Genomic DNA, 19,072 nt, shown 5'->3' with positions numbered 1-19,072 from the left:
CTACAAGAAGCCTTTCATGATACCTTCCCTCTGTTGATTATCTCCAATTTATCCTATAGATATTCTACTTGTACATGGTTGTTTGCATGTTGTCTTATTCATTAAGATTGTGAGCTCCTTGAGAACAGGGACTCTTTTTTTTTTTTAATTTGGCCTTTTTTTGTATCCCCAATGCTTAGCACAACTCCTAGCATATAGTTGGTACTTAACACACACACACACACACACACATATACCCTTACACTTAGATTAAAAAAAACCTAGCTGCCCAAGTACAGGATAAAAAAGGCATGGCTAGACATCAGTTCATTTGAAAAAATCTGGGGGTGTCAGAGAACTGTAAGCTCAACATGAGTCAACAATATGATGTGGCAGCCAAAAACATCTAACGTGATCCCAGGCTGCATTAAGAGAGAGGCACAGTGTTCTGAACAGGGGAGGTGATAGTCTTACTGTCCTTGACTTTGGTCAGACCACATCTGAGGTCTTGTGTTCAGTTCTGGGAGGCATATTTAGGAAAAACAAAACCAAACTGGACCATATCCAAAACAGGATGACCAGGATGTTGACAGAACTGGAAACCAGGCCATGGGAGGACCAGTTGAAGGAACTCATGAAGTTTAGCCTGGAGAAGAGACTTGGGGGAAGGGATATGATAACTGTCTTTCCATATTGGAAGGGCTGTCAAGTGGAAGATCTGCTTGCCCCAGAAGGCAGAGCTAGAAGCAAAGGGTAAAATTTTCAGAGAAACAGATTTCATCTCCTTGTAAGGGAAAACTACTGAAAGTGAAGTCTCTGAGCTAAGAGGGGGCAGTCAAGTCCCCTCCACTGGGGAGACAGGATACCAGCAATAATCCTCTCCATTGAGAATCCCAGCAAAGTAGGGGTGGGGGGAGTGATTGTGGTGCACTGTGGTGGGGGGAGCGATGAGGAATAGCAGCAGAAACCAGCTTGGAGATGTACCAGGTAAGGCTTTGATATTATTGATTGATACATCCTGATCTGCTTGTCCTACCCAATTCCTCCCTCCATATAGTACTCTTTCTCTTCTTTCTATCAATGGAAACTATCACAGCTCAGTACAGTTGAAGAGGTCTAGGGGTTTTGGGGTGCTGGGACCCCCAAGATCACGGTACCGGGCCCTGCCTGAAAGAATTCAACTCAAATCTTCTTCAGCCAGAGGAAAAGTTTATTAGTGATAAAACACTTAGGGCCAGGTAGCCTTGTGGGCCTGAGATTCTCAGCATCTGAATGAGGGCCAAGGTGGATCTTAAATACTAAAGTTAACATTGTGTGGCCAGAGAAGGGGGTTGGGGAAAGGGTCTAGGTAAGAATTCTAATTGGGGAGGTCTGACAGATTGAATAGACAATGGGAATAGATAATGGAGGGAACAGGAAGGCAGAAGTTTGAAAGGCATCTGCACAAAATCAAGGTGGGGCTAGGACTTTCAAAAGGAGATAAAGGAAGGCCTTTCTGAGGCCTATAAACAAAAGGGAGCCAGATTCTTTTAGGGCGCATCTGAATAAGATTAAAAGGTAAGGCTAAGGCTTTCAAAGGGAGATGAGGGTCTGGGGCCTGTGAGTCAGATTCCCTTTGGGGCAAAGGGTGAAGATCTTGGCTTGGGCCCCGCCCTCATCACAGCTTTTAGATTCCTTGGGACCAAATTTTATCCCATTATCTGTATTTCATCCCTCTCAACTAGACTATAAGCTCTGAGGTGCTAAGCACAAAGAAAGTGCTCATTCCACAGATACTGTTAAAGGCAAGGCTCAGTACCAGATAGTGGATGAAGACTGATTTGAAAGATTACAGTCTTTAGTAGCTGGGAAAGACTACTAACACCTCCCATACATTCTCGGACAGAGAGAAACACACCACCCTGACTGATACACACAGGCCTCCCAAGGGCCTTGGGAAGGAAAAAAAACGTTTGTGAGTCAGCCTCTTGACCCTCCTCTCCTCCTCCAGCAGTCTCAGTACAGACAGGACCAAATCAGACCCCCTCATTGTGACCTTCAGAGTCCTGAAGACCATCTTGAACCCTGTTCCCACTGGCCTCAGTTCCTGGTGGAAGTTGCCCTTATTCTCTATCTCTCTTCTTGGACAGAAAAGCTCTGCCTAGGAGTTACAGAGGGAGGGGCACAACAAATCGCTTACCCCTTCCTCCAACAGTAATCTGATCCCTTACAATGGTGACATGGACTTCTGGGATCTGATTCCCAGGTTAACCTTCCCCAGGACTCAGTCTCTGCCTCAATATCCCCACAACAGTAATGAATAGAAAAGTGCAGGAAAAAGGTGTCCTCCAACTTGGGACTTCCAGCCTCTCTTCTTACCCTGGATTCCCTCCCACTTTCCACTCTAGGTCCCCTACCCCCACCCTCTAGAGGTTGCCGTGACAACAGTGAGGTCAGAAGGAGGGGTGGGACCTTTCTCCATCCTCCCTTTCTAAGAAAGTTCCTTTCCCCACCTCACGTCAGCCTCTCCCCGGTCACTCACTTCAGACGCTGAGGGTGGGGGTGGTCTGCTGCGCTTCCTCCTCAGCTGGCCCTGGAGCAGCCTGCTTAAGGGCCCCTTCCTTGGTTCCTGATCAATCACACAGTGGTGTAGGATGCCCCAGCCACAGCAGCTGTGGTGGTGGAAAGACTTCTCAATCTGGAAACAAAGCCTGGGTTGAAATACTGTCTCTGCCGGCAGAGTTGTGATTGCTTCTTGCCTCCGTTTCCTCATCTGTAAAATGGGAATATTAAAACCTACAGTACCCGTTTCACAGAAGTGTTGTGAGAACAAATGAGGTAACGTTTTGTAGTCAGGATAACTGTATGTAACCCGAAATATAGATTCCATTTTTTTTTTTTTTGCTTCCTGAAGCAAGCCACTTCACCCTCCAGGGGCCTCAGTTTCCTGAAATGAAAATTTCTAAACTCTCAACTAGGTCTAAATCCAATGAACCTATGAAAACTGAGGCGGGCGTGCGGTGGGTAGAGCTGTATTCGTGGGGAGACTGGATTTGGTGACCCTTCCACGCCCCTCCTACCCCCACTTCCACTCTCCAGGTCTGCAGGCTTGCTGCAACCAAACTGTCCCTGAAGCACCCTAACCACAGAAACCATTCTCCAAACCCCGGTCCTAATTGAGGTAGAGCTACACTCCTGGGCGACACACCCCGCACACGCCCTAGCACTGGGGCCACTCGAGTTTCCCCCTCGGGCCTCCGAGCCGGGCCGACTGGGAGTGGGAGTGGGGTGTGTGCGGATGGGAGGGAGGGGTGCCCTGCCCGCCTGGCTCCCTTTCCCCCACTTCCACCCCGGGCCCCTGAACACATTCCTCCCGAGGGGATGCAGGGCAGAGTGGAAGGAGTTAAACAAGGTGAAGGAGCTAGGCGAGGGGGATGGGACACAGTGAATGGGGGGAAGGCGGAGGGGACGAAAGAGAAAGTGTGAGCGCGGGGGCGGGAGGGGGGGTGGTGAGCGGAGAGAGACAGAACATCCTGTGCCCGTCGCCGGATACAGCGCTGGAGGGAGGAGGGGGCGCGGAGGCGGAGGTAGACAGAGACTGGGGGATGGCGGCGACTGAGCGATGGAGGGGGCCGGGGGGCCGCGGCCACCCGGGGCAGGGAGTGGAAGGCGGGCGGCCCCGGAGATGCCCCTCGAAGGCCGCCCCCACCCCCAGCCCCATCCCCACACTGCACACCACGCCCTGCGCTCTGCGCTTACTGGAGGCTCCTACCCCCCACTTCTGCGCTGGCTCCCCAATCCCCTGCGGCTCCCAGTCCTTGCTGCCTTCTCCCGGTTTCCCCGTCCTGCCGCCTCCTTCCCCTGCGAGGAGAAAAAGCTCGAAGGCAGGCTTCAAAGTCTGGGCTCCCTGGCAAAGGGGGTTGTTGAGTTGAAGGGCATGTGCCAGCTGGTAATCTGGCTCTGCTGCTTATTACTCCTGACCCTGGGCGAGTCTCAGTTTCCTGATCTGTAAAAGGAGGCGGTTAGACTCGATGACCTCCAAGGTCTCTTTCAGCTTTATAACTCTGATCTTTGATATCTGAGGCTGAAATAGAATATGCCATTGTACCCATTCCACAGGTGAAACTAAGTTTTAGCAAAATTAAGCCGCTTTCAAAGATTGACAGGGTAGTAGTAAGCTTTGGAGATGGATTGCAACCTAGGTCTTCTGACTCCACTATCCTAACCAATAAATTGGTTAATTCTCCCTAACTTTATTCTACTCCGGCCCCAATGGATTTCAGCCGCTATAATACCTAGCACAATGCCTTGCTATCTATCAAAATCAGTTGATTCATTGATTGACTGAATCGGACAGCTAGCTGCCAGAGATAATTATGAAAATATGAGGTTTGGAGATTGGATTTGGGTTAAGGCACAAGGAATACAGAAAAGGATGTCGCAGACAAAGAGGGTCATAATCTAGGTATGTGCTGGTGGGGCTGTTCAAAAGAAAAACAGACCCAATTAGGCTTTATGGGAGCCTGATTTGGAGGAGCTGTGTGGTTACTTTTCTGTCTGGCTGAGTTGCCTTAGAATCTCACAGTTCAAGGTTCTTCTTCTGGGCTCCCCAATGTTAAAGGTGTATAGGGTTCTGAGCAGAGGCATGGACATGACCCAATAAAAAGAGATAGGTTCAGAGAACAGAAGGCTGACTGCTGTAAAGAGTCTTCCAGTCAGGGACATTCCTGAAGGGGGAGAAGGACTCCCACCACACAACAAATTCTAATTTTATGCAACAGTGGTATACTGCAAAGAACTCTGGATTTGGGGTTAGAGAGCCTGGGTTCTAATCTTGCTTCCAATTCAATCCGTCAACAAGCATTTATTAAGCGTTTTGTTGTCGTTTTCGTTGTGTGCCAGGTACTAAGCTATCTGGCTTTGCCTGAATTACTTCTCCTGCCTGGGCGTCAGTTTCCTCCTCTGTGAAATGGGTATAATAATACCAGCTTCCTACCTCACAAGACTGTCATGGGGAAAGTGCTTTGATTATATTGGAAATACAAATGAAGTCTGGTTAAAATGCAGATGAAGGGGAAAAGAAGTCCCATAAGAATATCCTGAAGGGATAAAAAAAAAAGATCCTTCCTTTTACTCTGGTGATGTGGAGGGGGTGGAAACCATCGGGTTTATGGGGGTAATTGCTGATAAATATTTATATGGGCCTTAGGCATTTGCCCCTTTTCCCTCACTGGCTACTTCCCAGAGTCTCTGCCTAGTGGTTAGCCAACAGGGAAAAAAAAGGAAGTGGGGGTCAGGGGAGGGAGAAGTGGGTGGGAATGTGGGAATCCCAGGGACATTGGGGTGTAGGGTGGAGGAGACAGAATTGGACTGCATTTGAAAATTTCAGGAACAGTGTGTTACTGTCCACCCGAGGCTCTGAGCCTTCCTTGTAACACAGAAGACTTTAAAGCTCTTCACAGTCTGGCTCCAGCCTACCTTTCCAGGCTTAGTGCATGTTATTCCCCTTCATGGACGCTATGTTCCAGCCAAATTGGCCTACATTCTGTTCCCTGAACTTGGCAGTCCATCTACCCCCTCCATGACTTTGCACAGGCTGTCCCCTGGCCTGGAATGCCCTCCCTCTTCACTTCAGGCTCCCAGCATCTCTAACCGACCTCAAGGCTCAGCTCAGGAGCTGTCTTCTAGGGGGGACCTTTCTTGATCCCCCCTAGTACTACTGCCCCTTCCCTCAAATCCTCATCTGTTTGGAAGTGCCCATGCAGAGTAGCACAGTGGAATATATTCTAGATTTGGTGACAGAAGACTTGCGTTCAGATCCCATTCGCCAGCTATGTGACCTTGGGTAGATCACTTCTCTCTAAGCCTCAGTTTTCTTATCTATGTAATGAGGGGATTGGACCACATGGCCTCTAAGGTCCCCTGCCAGTTTATAATCTACGATCCTGTGTTGTTCCTCCCTGGTAAAATGTGAGCTCCTGGAGGGCAGGGGAGATTTTTAATTTTGATTTTCTATCTCCTGTCTAGGAGGTATGGGTGGGTAGAGTGCCAGTGCCTGGAGTCGGGAAGACTTATCTCCCCAACTTCAAATCCAGCCTCTGACACTCACTAGCTGTGTGACCCTGGGCAAGTCACTTAATTGTCTTGGTTTCCTCATCTGTAAAATGATCTGGAGAAGGAAGGAAATGGCAAACCACTCCAGTGTCTCTGGCAAGAAAACCCCAAATGGGGTCATGAAGATGAAATGACTGAACAACAGAACAATCTCTGTCTGACAAGTGTCTTACACAATAGCAGGTACTTAATAAACATTTGTTGGCTAGGACTTGGAGAGTGAGATCTCCTGGAGATTTTTTGATTCTTTACTGGATGGCAGTGAGAATTACGTTGGAAGACTGGGGCTGACTTGACTCAGCCCGGTCAGTGTGGTCTATCCCACTGGTTTACAACTGCTAACAACTGGTTTGACCTAGGGCAGGCCACTGAACCTTGGTATTGTAGTGGAGAGAGTGGTGGACCTGGAATTAGGAAGAGCTGAGTTCAAATTTCAGATGCTTCCTGATTGTATAACCCTGGGCAAATCACCTAACCTCTCTTAACCTCAGTTTTTCTCATCTGTAAAATGGGGATAATAGCACCTACCTCACAGTGCTGCTGTGAGGAAAACATGCACAATGCCTTGCACATCTATTGTTGTTGTTCAGTTCTTTTTGACTCTTCTTGACCCCATTTGGGTTTGTTTTTTTCTTTTGACAAAGATACTGGAGTGGTTTGTCATTTCTTTCCCCAGTTCATTTACAGATGAGGAAACTGAGGCAAACAGGGTTAAGTGACTTGCCCACAGGGTGCCACAGCTAGTAAGTGTCTTAAGGCTGGATTTGAATTCAGTTCTTCCTGACTCCAGGCCTGGCTCTCTTATCTGCTGTGCCACCTAGATGCTCTTGCAAACCTATGTAAATCATAGCCACGTTTAACCTCTTTGGCCCTCAGTGTCTTCCTCTATAATTGAGGGGGTTGGACTAAAGGACCTCTAAGGTACCTTCGAGCTCTAAATCTCTGCTCCTGTGATCACTCTCTCCTCTGCCCTCCCTCAGCAGCCTCCGTTTAGGCGGTTGGTCCTTGGGTTAGGGATGCTCAGAGCTGCTCCTTTCCCCCCTCATACTGCCCTAATGGGAGAGACCGGCTCAAGTTTAAATGGGTGGCCCTCAGACCGAACTTCACCCAGTGCTCCCCAGCTAACTCTTCTCTCTCTTCCTCTCCCCTTCCTAAACACTCTGGGAGAGGGCCTCTTCTTCCACTGTGCGACAATGGCGGGCTGGGGAGGAGAGAAGGGAAGGACAAAATGGAAAGACTGAACTGAAGGAAGCCAGGAGTGGTCTGGGGGCTCCCTCCCTGCGTCGTGCCCACGGTCTGTCTCCCCCCACCCGGGTGGATCTCCTGGGTGTGAGTAGCCCACGAGGACAATCAAGAGCTGATGGGACTCTGCTGCCCTCTAGTGGCAGTGGATCTGCAAGAATGACCTGGCTAAGGCCCTATCAACTTCTAAAAGGAAAAGAGATTGATATCAGGACCTGGATAGAGATCATCTACTTTACATCCCTTATTTTACAGAGAAGGAAACTGAGGTCCTGGAAAGGAAAATTACTTGTCCAGGGTCATACAAGGGGGAGTCAGTATGTGTCTTTAAGATTTCCATGGGTCTATTTAGTCCACTGGATCCTAGCTGACCCCACTACTCCTCTCCTTTTCCCCCACCCCATGGTTCCCCCCACTTTCTCCTAGCCCTTTTGTTTCCCTCATCTCTATGCCCAGATTTCTTGCCCACTCACCAAGGGGGAGGCAGAGTCCTTCCCCTAGTTCCCTTTGTTTCCTGAATTCCAGGTTCTGATTTCGGCTCCCTGAGTTCTGGGTTTCACTGGAGGTTCCAGTTCCGGAAGCCTCTGCCTGGGGTGCCTGGGGTCCAAGCTCCCCACCTGAGGGGGAGCTGGGAAGCATGGATTTCAAGGACTTTAGACTCCGAAAGGGTGTGGTGGGCCTGGCCACAGGGGCAGGTGCCATCTACCTGCTGTACAAGGCCATCAAGGCTGGCATGAGCAGTCGTTCATCCTGCCCAACGTCACCCGTCTGCATTGCCCGTGAGTTCTCAGGGCTCCTGGGAGAGGGCTGTGTCCCAAGGGGAACCTTCAAACACAACCGACTCCTACAGAGGGAGGTCACCAAGGTGACTCCTCCAAGCTCCCATCTTCTGCCTCTCTCTCCTCTCCTCTTCTTTGCTGGCATCTACCCTGCAGCCCCCTAGGCACAAGTTGACATAGGAAGGGCTGGGCAGGGGTCCCCAACTAGAGCCAAATCAACCAGGAGATCTCAAAGCATGACCTGGTAGGTCTCCAAACTGGTTGCCACCTAATATGTGCCGCCCTCCCCCCTCTGCCCAGTTTGAGCTTTAGTGAGCTTTCTGATGGAGAGTGGATTAAATTTGGCATCAGCAGCTGCTCAGGAGCCTCTCTGCTCGCACCCTCCCCTGTGTTGTCTGTAGGCTCTGGGGCAGACATTGAAGAGGAGCTTCCTCTACCAGAAAAGCCAGGGCTTCCCCCATTATGCCCAGATCCCAGGTGCAATGCCCCCTTCCTTGGTCACTCTTCACTCCCTCACTCATCCTAAGGCCTGGGGCTGGGGGTGGGGCGGGGCTGCCTAGGCCTGGCCATTGAGCGAGAGTGGCATGGAAAGGATTCTGGAGAGCTTCGAAGGCTCCTCAACTCCCTGGAACACAAACATGATGAGTACTCCAAGGGCATGATTCTTCACAGCATCACCCGGTGTGTCTACTTGTTGGAAGCCGAAGTGAGGAGCGGCCCAGGGAGGGGATGGGCAGAGGGAGAGAGCAGGAGGGAGGGAGAGAGCCCTCAACCTGGCTGTCTGGGAGTGGGTGGGGCCAGGAGCCTCAGTGGCCCCTGACGTCCTGGCCATTGCAAGGATACCAACTGGGACCACATCCCAGGAAACCAAGGTGATGGGGGCGGAGGTTAAGAGCCACAAGAACCCTTCCCTCCCCTTTGAGTGGCAGGAGATGAGGGGCAGGGCTCCGGAAGGGAGTGGCTATCGTGGGTGCTCTTTTCTCCCCTCCTTCTTCCATGTCCCTCCCACCTTTGACCCCTACAGGCCTGTACCTGCACCTTTGAGGACATCAGGCTGGTGGGCTGCCTGCTTGATGACAAGGACAACAGCGTCAAAATCCAAGCTCTCAATGCTCTGAAGGCTTTCTCTGGTATAAGGAAGTTCAGGCTTAAGATCCAGGTGAACCCAGGGGCAAGTGATAGAGGGGCAGTCTTGGGGAGGATGAAGAAGGCAAGAGAGGCTTTAAATCTGAAAGCTTGGATGCCTGGCTTGTTTAAACACTACGGATATACATGGGCAGTCCACCCCTTTACCTGTAGTAAAAAGCTTTGTAGCCCTAATAAAAGCTCTGAGTTCCCTAGGCCCTGGAACCTGGGCTGGTCAGAGCCTCCCATGGTAACATTCAGGGAGGATGGATAAGGACCGTCATGATGGGGACGGTGACTTTGCTGGTGGGGATGGAGGGCTGGTTGAGGGTTCCAAATGGCAAAATGGATGGTGAGGGTAGATTGGCAACAGGACTGGGGGCCTGGGAGTTGTTCCAGACATATGTATGAGTCATGCTTAAGTCAAGCATTTTTTAACTGTCTCCAGGATATTAAGTTCAGTTCAACAAGTATTTTTCCAGCCTGCATGTATGCTTAGCATTGTGTGAGGGCCTGTGAAAAACATAAAGGAAATCTAAGACAGTTTTTTCGCTAAGAGCACTTAGGGGAGACGGGATATAGGGTAATGAAACATAGAACAATAAATAAGAAGCCCTGGATAAGTGGTCTTCAATCTTTTGCAGTATTGTAGAAATCTTTCACATGCCCTACTCGTGACAGTTCAGTTCTGTTGTTTCAGTCGTGTCCAACTCTTGGTGACCCTAGTTGGGGTTTTCTTGGCAAAGATACTAGAGTGTTTGCCATTTCCTTCTCTATCTCATTTTACAGATAAGGAAACTGAGGCAAACAGAGTTAAGTGATTCACACAAGGTCACACAGCTAGTAAGTGTATGAGGTCACATTTGAACTCAGGAAGATAAGACTTCCTGACTCCAGGCATAGCACTCTACCCACTGAGCCATCGAGCTGCCCTACCCATTATAGTGGTATCCATTAATTGAGAAAATACTTAATGGCAAAAAGATGCTATAGATTCAGTAATGAGACCATCAAGTCCAACTCCCTTACTATATAGATGAGGAGACTGAGCCCCAGAGAGGTTAAATGACATATATGTTTAGAGCTGGTAGGGACCTTAGTACAGATAAGGAAACTGAGACGATCAGCAGTTTAAGTAACTTGCCCAACGTCACACAACCAGTAAGTAGCCTGGCTAGGATTCAAATCTATTTTCTCTTGATTACAAAGAGAAATTATGCTGCAATTATAGCACTTTCCATTATACCACACCTGCCTCTCAGTACTTTTAAATTCATTTGAATTTTACTTACCTCAGCAGTCTGTACATATGTTGAAAAACGTCCATGCATTTTTCGTTGTTCAGTTGTCTCAGTTGTCCCTGACCCTTCATGACCCCATTTGGGGTTTTCTTGGCAAAGATACTGGAGTAGTTTACCATATCCTTCTCCAGCTCGGCAAACAGGGTTAAGTGACTTGCACAGGATCACATAGCTAGTAAATGTCTGAGGCCATATTTGAACTCAGGAAAATGAGGCTTCCTGACTCCAGGCCTAGGCACTCTATCCATTGTGCCACCTAGCTGCCATAAATACATGTGTTTGTGTATTATTTACTCCACCTACAAAAGGTATGTTTGCTTATTTATCATTCTAAGGCACAGGGTGTGCTTTCTGGACATTAAAATAAGTTTACAATATCAAAACATAGGAATTATCCGACCCATTGCAAAAATTCCAAGGCCCTTACAGGGCTTCTGCTGACAGGCTGGGAACCAGAATGCTCTCATTTAAATGCCAGCTGATTGATCAGTATCTATTGTGTGTGGTAGGGGAGTTCAGAGAAGAATCAGATCAGAATGGGCTGGTGTACTCAAGGGAGCCTTGGTGGATGTGGGTAAGAACTTGAAGGGATGGGGCAGGGAGGTGGCGCAGTGGATAGAGTACCGCCCTGGAGTCAGGAAGACCTGAGTTCAATTCTGGCCTCGGACACATAACATTCACTAGCTGTGTGACCCTGGGCAAGTCACTTAACCCCAATTGCCTCACCCAAAAAACAAAAACAAAAAAAGAACTTGAAGGGATGGTTAAGATGTGGACAAACAGAGGGGATGGGAAGGAAACATTCAGGGAGTAGGGGACTGAACAAAGTCACAGAATGTCTGAGCTGGAAGAGACTTTCAGGACCATCTACTCCATATTCTTCATTATACATGTGAGGAAGCTGAGGCAAATGTTGCATTGATTTGGCTAAGGACACTCAGTGAATTCGTGTCAAAGCCAGGATTGGAACCCAGCTCTTTTGATTCCTAGAACTAGAGAGGTATATGTTTAGGGAGGATGAATAAGGACCACCATGATAGGGATGGTAACTTTGCTGGTGGAGATGGAGAGGTGGGTGAGAGGTCCAAATAGCAGCGCCTATATACATCAAAAGGTAGGGATAGAGTGCCAAGCCTAGAGGCAGGAAGCCTAATCTTTTTTTTTTTTTTTTAGAGGAAGCCGATATTTTATTAAGGTTTTAGTAAACTTCCATAATGGAAACATGTAAATGAAATAAAATTTACTCTGCCCTTAGACCACCACCCTGAGCCATTACAATAGTTTACTAATGATAATTGGCAAGAGGGTGACTCAGTAAAATAACTTCATCCAGCAGTATAATGAAAACATTTTCTGTAGTACTGAATATATTTCTTTGTATTTTCACACAATTAGGGAGCAAGGCACATTATGAAATAAGAGTATATAGTTATGCAAAAGATAAGACAAAAAATTGAATTTAATTACATCCTTATTGAATTGTGCATATTCTTTTGCATATTGGTTACTTTATAATGCAGGTCCTTTTGGCCTCCCATGTTTAAAAAAATTATATGTATACATATGATATGTGTACATATATATGTGCATGTATATAGTATGTATGTATGTATGTGTGTATGTATGTATGTATCTGTCTAATACATATATGTATGGCAAAGCTCTCCCGAACTGTAGAAATCAGAGTTTCTAAGAGCCTCCCCTTTTCACCCCAAGTATGGGTTAAGGGGTTGGGGTGAGGGAGGACTAGGAAATGGGGGAGGCAATCCCATTTAAAGATAAAGGGTGTAATTTCTTTAAAAAGCAGTAAACATGAATCGTATTTACATCCAGTACATGCTTTTGTGTAGACTAATGACTTTTTAATGTACATCTTTGTACAGAATTCCATTAATAAGCCCAGTTTTCTTGAGTTCAAATCTGGGCCTCAGAGACTTATTAGGTGGGTGACTCTGGACAAGTCACTTAACCCTGTTTTCCTCAGTTTCCTCATCTGTAAAAGGAGCTGGAGAAGGAAATGGCAAACTGCTCTAGCATCTTTGCTAAGAAAACCCCAAATGGGGTCATGAAGAGACTGAAAATACTGAACAGGTGTTTATAGAGAAGGGCACAAAGTTTTCTGGGCTTTGAATGCCAGGCTGATGAGTTTAGATTTTATCCTGATAGGACTGGGGCATTTTGCTGACTTTTTGAGCAGGCAAGTCAGGATGAAAACAGGAAGATTAATTTGGCAGTGAGTGTGGACTAATGGCTAGAGAGCTGACTTTAGTTTCAGGAATACTTGGGTTCTAGTCCCACCTCTGACACATACTGCCCATGTGTGACCCTGAGCAAATCACTTAACCTCTAAGTGCCCCCAGGCAACTCACTGAGACCAAATACCTGCCCTTTTGCATTGGTAGGGGGATTTTTCTCAAGGGGAATTGCTTTTACCAATGAGATTACACACGTCTGGATCCAAAATCTGGTTGTGGCTCGCAGGGGTGAACTGCTTGTTCTCTGATCAGCTATCTAGAGGGGCAAGGTGATACAATGGAAAGACTCAGGAGATAGATGACCTGCTTCAGATCTTGCCTCTTACCGGCTGTGTGACCTTGGGCAAGTCATTTAACCACCCGGGCCCCAGCTTCTTAGCTAGAAAATGAAGGGCTAATTGATGTTTGTAGATCTATGATCCTCTTTTTCCTACTCATCTTTCAAGCACCAGCCTAAATGTCATTTTTCTGCCCACTCCAGCCCGTATTGATCCCTCTGAGGACCTTAGGGACTGTATTCACATTTGCCACTTAGAGTGCATTGCTTTGGGCTGTGATTGGCTTCATGTATATGTTAGACTGTTAGACTGGGACTATCTTATAGACCTTAGTATTCCTCCACCGTTGTGCATATGATCACCCAATAAATAACTCTTTATTGATTTAAGTGGTCTGTGTCATTATACTCCATTTTAGACTATGAATTCTATTTTAAAATAGATTCTTATTTTGTTAAATATTTTCCAATTACATGTACATTTTTTAACATTTATTTTTTAAATTTTTTAATGTTTTAAATGTTAAGTTCTCCCCCTGCATGGGAGATTAGGAATGAAGACCCCAGTGGGGGTTGCTCACCCGTTTGGGCCTTAGCTCCCTTCTCACCTAGTTTCTGTTGTTTTGCCTTAGTCTTGCCTTTCTCAGCAATACGTCCTAACCTAGGCATTTTGGTCCCACTAGACTCAACTTAGAGGAGACTGGTAGATTGGCTGTTCCTAAGCACCTCAGGGAGGGAAAGCATTGAGGGCATCAAGGGGTGGAAGATCTGATCTCAGAGTCAGACTCCTCTTTCTTTGTCTTCCCCAGGAGCATTCCATCAAAGTCTTGGAGCTGATCTCCACCGTGTGGGATTCTGAGCTGCACATAGCGGGCTTGAGGCTACTCAATGGATTGCCCCTGCCTGACTTTGCTCACCCACAGCTCCGTCGGGTGATGCCTTCCCTCATGGAGATCTTGCAGACAGACAGCATCCTGGCTCAGGTACCCGAGGACCACCTCAGTGACAGTCATGAATGGTGCCATCCTCCAACAGCCAGCCCCTCCCCTCCAACACACATAGATGGGCACTTACTTGTGACACAGTCCCCACCTACCTTGCAGCCTTTCCATCAATGGTAAACTGAGTCACGTCTCCTTTTGCTTGCCCCAGTTCCCTCTGCCCACCCCACAACCCCGAATCTCACACTCCAGCCCAGCTCCCTTTCTCAGAGCACTGGCTTTGAAATTAAGAGGACCTGGGTCCACAATTGTATCTTGTCACTAGCTCTGTAAACTTGGGCAAACCACTTAAAACTCTTTGAGCCTTATTTTCCTCATCTGTAAAATGAGAGATTTGGATTAAATGGACTCTGAGGTCCTTTCCGGGTCCAAATCAATGATTCTATTATGATAATAATAGCTAGCATTTATATAGTGCTTTAATGTTTGCAAAGCACTTTGCAAATATCTCCTCTTATCCTCACAACAACCCTGTAAGGTAGGTGCTATTATTATTCCCATTTTACAGATGAGGAAACTGAGGCATGAAGAGGTTAAGTGGCTTGCCCAGGGTCACACAGCCAGTGAGTATCTGAGACAGGATTTGAACTCAGGGCTTCCTGACTCGAGGTTCAGCGCTCTATCCACTGTTGATATTCTCCCCTCCCCCTTCAGGTCCAAGCAGTTCGACTCCTGAGTCATCTGGCCCAGAAAAACGACCTATTGTATGACATCCTCAATTGCCAGGTAAGTCTACTCTCCCTCTCATAGGGGAGCGGGGCAAGGCGTGAGGTTGAAGGAGACAGGGTGGTTGTTGCTGCTGTCCTCTATTCCTGAAGAGGACCACTGACCTCAGGAGGAGAATGCCTTGATTTGCAAGTGAATTGGATTACAGTGAGGGAGGGCTGTGCAAAGTCACCAGCCTCACTCTCTCCTCCAGAGCCATCTGGGTCCAGTGGCCAGATATAGATCAGGACAACTGGAGACGGGCCCATGCTACCTGTGTGTCCAGCAACAGAATAACTGACCCACTGCCTTTTACTTACTGGACACCCAATTTCAGTAATGATTTTCTTGCCCTGATTTCTAAGTAAATTTCTAATGCCAAGATACTCAAACCAATTTGCTCTCTTCTGCATTTTTCCTCTCTAGGTCTGCTTCTAAAATTTCATAATAATGAATTGCTAAGGGTATAACTGTACTTTGGCATTCAGGGGATTGGGAGGGAAAGGGGACCAAAGGGGGTGGGGGTGGGGATGGGGAGAGGTAGGGGGGCTGGTGGACTGTAGATTCTCAGGGTGTGGGAAAAGCTTGAACAGATCATCTTGTCCATCCTCCTCCCCTCATGATGCATAGCAACTAAAACCATCCTGAAGAGGAAGGAGAAGTGGCCTTGTTTACAAGAAGTTGTCACTGAAGACATAAAACTTTGGAGGTTTGACTGAAAAAAGAGGTAGCCCCCAATGCTGTCCCTCCCATAGCTAAACTCTGTGGGGATGAGTAAGGGAAGAGACAATAGACTTACTTGATTTTTATTTTAATCTTCTACCAATTATATGTAAACATAAAATTTCAAAATTCTTTAAAAAATTTTTTGAGTTCTATATGATATAATATTTTATAAAAATAATTTATAATATCATAGAATATATACGATTATATAATATTTTATAAAAATAATTTATAATATCATAGAATATATACGATTATATAATATTTTATAAAAATAATTTATAATATCATAGAATATATACGATTATATAATATTTTATAAAAATAATTTATAATATCATAGAATATATACGATTATATAATATTTATAAAAATAATTTATAATATCATAGAATATATACGATTATATAATATTTTATAAAAATAATTTATAATATCATAGAATATATACAATTATATAATATTTTATATATTATATATTCTCTCCCTCCTCTTCCCCGTCCTTGAGGAGGCAAGCAATTTGATATAGATTATACATGCTCAGTCATGTGAAACATTTCCATATTAGCAATGATAAGGAAACTGAGGCAAGCAGAGGTTAAGTGACTTACCCAAGGTCACCCAACTAGTACGCATCTGAGGTTGGATTGGAACTCCAGTCTTCCTGACCTCAGTGCTAGCATTCAATCCACTTTGACACATAGCTGCCTTGAAGTGGGGTAGACTTAGAGGAGTCACCTGAATAAGGGAGTTGGTAGTGAGATGGCATAGTGAAACTACTGCCCAACTTGGAGTCAGGCAAATTGAGTTTTGATCCTGATTCTAAGCTGTTTGACTCTGGGCAAGCCACTTGTCTCCTCTGAGCCTCAGTTTCTTTACCTGTAAAATGGTAAAACCTGTTCTGCTTACCTCATAATGCTTTATCATGAGGAAAGTCTTTTGTAAATATTCAGAGGCTATAGAAATATGACTAATTCTTTGCCCTTCTCTCTAACTGTTCCTTCCCACCCGCCCCACCCCACCCCACCCCATTAGGTACATTGCAATTTCCTGAACCTATTCCAGTCCATGCAACCTGGGAGCCTGCTGTTCGAGGTGCTAGTGTTTGCAGAGCGACTGAGTGAGGGTCGGAGTTGTCCCCATTACCGAGCGGTGAACTGGCAGTACAACGAACAATCTTTGCATGAAGCGCTCTTTGGGGAGGAGTCCCGCCTGGCTGACCGGCTGCTGGCTCTGGTCATTCATCCTGAGGAGGAGGTTCAGATTCAGGCCTGCAAGGTCATTGTCAGCCTGCAGTGCCCTCAGGACTTTGGCACTCGGCACTCTTCCTGCCATACAACCAATTCCTACTTTAATGAAGAGGATGCCAGTTAAGGAGAAACCAATAAATGTCATATGGGAGAGAAAGAGAAAAAAAAAACAACAAAGAAAGTGGGGTGGGGATGCTTGAGAAGAGGCAACATTTGTTGCAAATCAGAGCTCCAAAGGGCCTCCCAGAAGTCACCTTGGCTGACCCAAGTCCCCAGGGAAGAACAACACATGTGTCATCCTCCTAAACATTTTCCTCATTAGCACGAAATACAAAGAGCATTGGTTCAAATGTCGGCCCTCCCCCCCGATATTTAGGTGATTGTAGGCCTGAGTGGGGTACAGAGAACGTGGGTTCCAGTCCCAGATCTGTCACTGTGTGTGACCATGGGCAAGTCACATCATCTCATCTGTTGGTCAAAAATGGCCTTTCCGGTGCTTTCTAAGTAAGTCTGCAATCGTGTTATTTTCTCCATGAAAAACTAGAAACTGCAGTGGTTCCCAGGTCACTCAGAAATTCAAAGACAAGAATTCATCTCCTCCCTCTATGCCCTCCCTCAGCTCCCAGATACACCCTTTTGGACAAATTACCTTATGTCTTCCAGAATCTAGTTTTCTTCTTTTGGAGATTTAGATCACTTCCCAGATTTCCCCATGTGGAGTCAGGGTTTGTGCCTTGCACATCCATGGACATGCACTGGATAGGAGGCACTGCACATCTATGGACGTGCACTGGACTTGGGGACCGGACCAAAGGATTTGAAGAGCAAGCCAAGATCATCAAATTTATGCAGAGGGCTAGAATAGAGACCTTCTAGTCCAATCTCATAGAGCAGGGAACAGAGGCCCAAGTGAGGTGACTTGTCAAAGGTGACGCAGGTGAGTCAGCGGCACAGCTGAGTATACAACGCAGGTCTCCTGATTTCCAGCATGCTGATAGTTGGTAGTATCACATTGTTTCCTCCTTGTGGGTGCTGAGTTTGTGTTGGTGCTGGTTCATCTTTCATTCTCAAAGAGGACACCAGGAAGGTGATGTCTTGACTTGTAAGTGGATTGGATTTAAATGAGGCAGAGCTGTGCCAAGTTATCAGCCTCACTCTGTCTTCCTCAGTCACCGGAGTCCAGTGGCAAGCCGTAAGTCAAGATGACTGGCAGTGGCCTCCATTGGTCTTGATTATGCTGAAGCAGAATGATATGAGAGAAAGAATCACTAGATTTGAAGTGAGAGGACCTGTGTTCAAATCCTGACTTCGTCACTGCCTGTTAGTTACCTTGGGCAAGTAAAAATCTCTCTGGGTCTCAGTTTCCTCAACTTTGAAAAGAAAGGGTTGGATTCGATGCTGTTGAAGGGCTCTTACAGATTTGAATCTATGATCCTGAGAAACCCAGACTTTGGGGAGTAAAATGGCTATTCTAGTCTGAACCACTTGGGGATGAGAATAATTCTTGGGAAATGCTCTCTAGAAATCATCATTCCCCCTGAATCCATGGCTTGCTTCCTTCCAGCTCTGTTCTCCCTTGCATATGGGGCCCTGTCCCTTTTAGAGACTCAGAAAGGATTTGAGGAAGGAAAGAGACATAGAGATGGGGAGAGATCCAGTTCAGAGCCACTATATCCTTTTGTCCTAAGACATCAATTCTAATCTCTCTTCAGGTGATTCCACATTCTACAATCTACTGAAATCTACCCTAGATCTTAGGCACAGCCATTCAAATCATGGGCCTCTACTGTTGTGTTTCTTTTTACTAATCAACTACAAAATATATTAGTTCAAAGTGTAGTTAGGGCTGTCCCTTGCACATGTAGCATGGGGATGTCATTGTGTGTCTCGAAGGGAGGCACAGTCAACATCTCTAGCCTCTTTTCCCATCACCCTCCTCCAAGGGAGACTTCATTTCCTGCCAAGAAAGGAAACAGGAGTTTGGTGCCAGAAGCTTGGCCACTCTACTCTCCTCAGAGAGGGGTACCGGGCTAGAATTTATGTTTGCTTCGTTTAGTATTCTTAGTTTGGGAAATGTAATGTTCAAGTTAAACTTCTGATAGCTAATCATTAAAGGAGAAAGGATGCCCCAAGCTATAAATGCAAGGTTCAACTCCCCATCAAATAACAGTTCCAAAATGAACATACATTGCCATTAGCAAAGAGACCTATTTATCCAGATTGATAATACCGGACAATACAGAGTGAAGGAGCTCTCCCATCGTGAAGTAATTCTATTCAAGAGAGAGTTTCAGATCTCATCCAAGGGGAAGTTCCCTCAAGGGTCTGAAATCAGACTG

At 46.5% G+C, this 19,072-nt stretch overlaps 1 protein-coding gene across 1 annotated transcript; it reads left to right on the top strand.

Moving 5' to 3' along the window:
• Positions 1 to 985: 985 nt before the first annotated feature.
• ARMC12 (armadillo repeat containing 12) lies at positions 986 to 18,214 on the top strand. Its single transcript, XM_020999580.2, has 7 exons — positions 986 to 2,796; positions 7,840 to 8,093; positions 8,654 to 8,799; positions 9,118 to 9,252; positions 13,861 to 14,034; positions 14,707 to 14,778; positions 16,519 to 18,214. Exons 2-7 carry the CDS (start codon positions 7,952 to 7,954, stop codon positions 16,855 to 16,857), a joined length of 1,008 nt encoding a protein of 335 aa, XP_020855239.1. The 5' UTR covers positions 986 to 2,796; positions 7,840 to 7,951; the 3' UTR covers positions 16,858 to 18,214.
• Positions 18,215 to 19,072: the final 858 nt, after the last annotated feature.

Source organism: Phascolarctos cinereus, unplaced genomic scaffold (assembly GCF_003287225.1).
Source record: "Phascolarctos cinereus isolate Bilbo 61053 unplaced genomic scaffold, phaCin_HiC Scaffold_5;HRSCAF=322, whole genome shotgun sequence".
Classification (NCBI taxonomy): domain Eukaryota; kingdom Metazoa; phylum Chordata; class Mammalia; order Diprotodontia; family Phascolarctidae; genus Phascolarctos; species Phascolarctos cinereus.
Note: the sequence above shows the minus strand (reverse complement) of the source record. Positions and strands in the feature narration are given on the sequence as shown.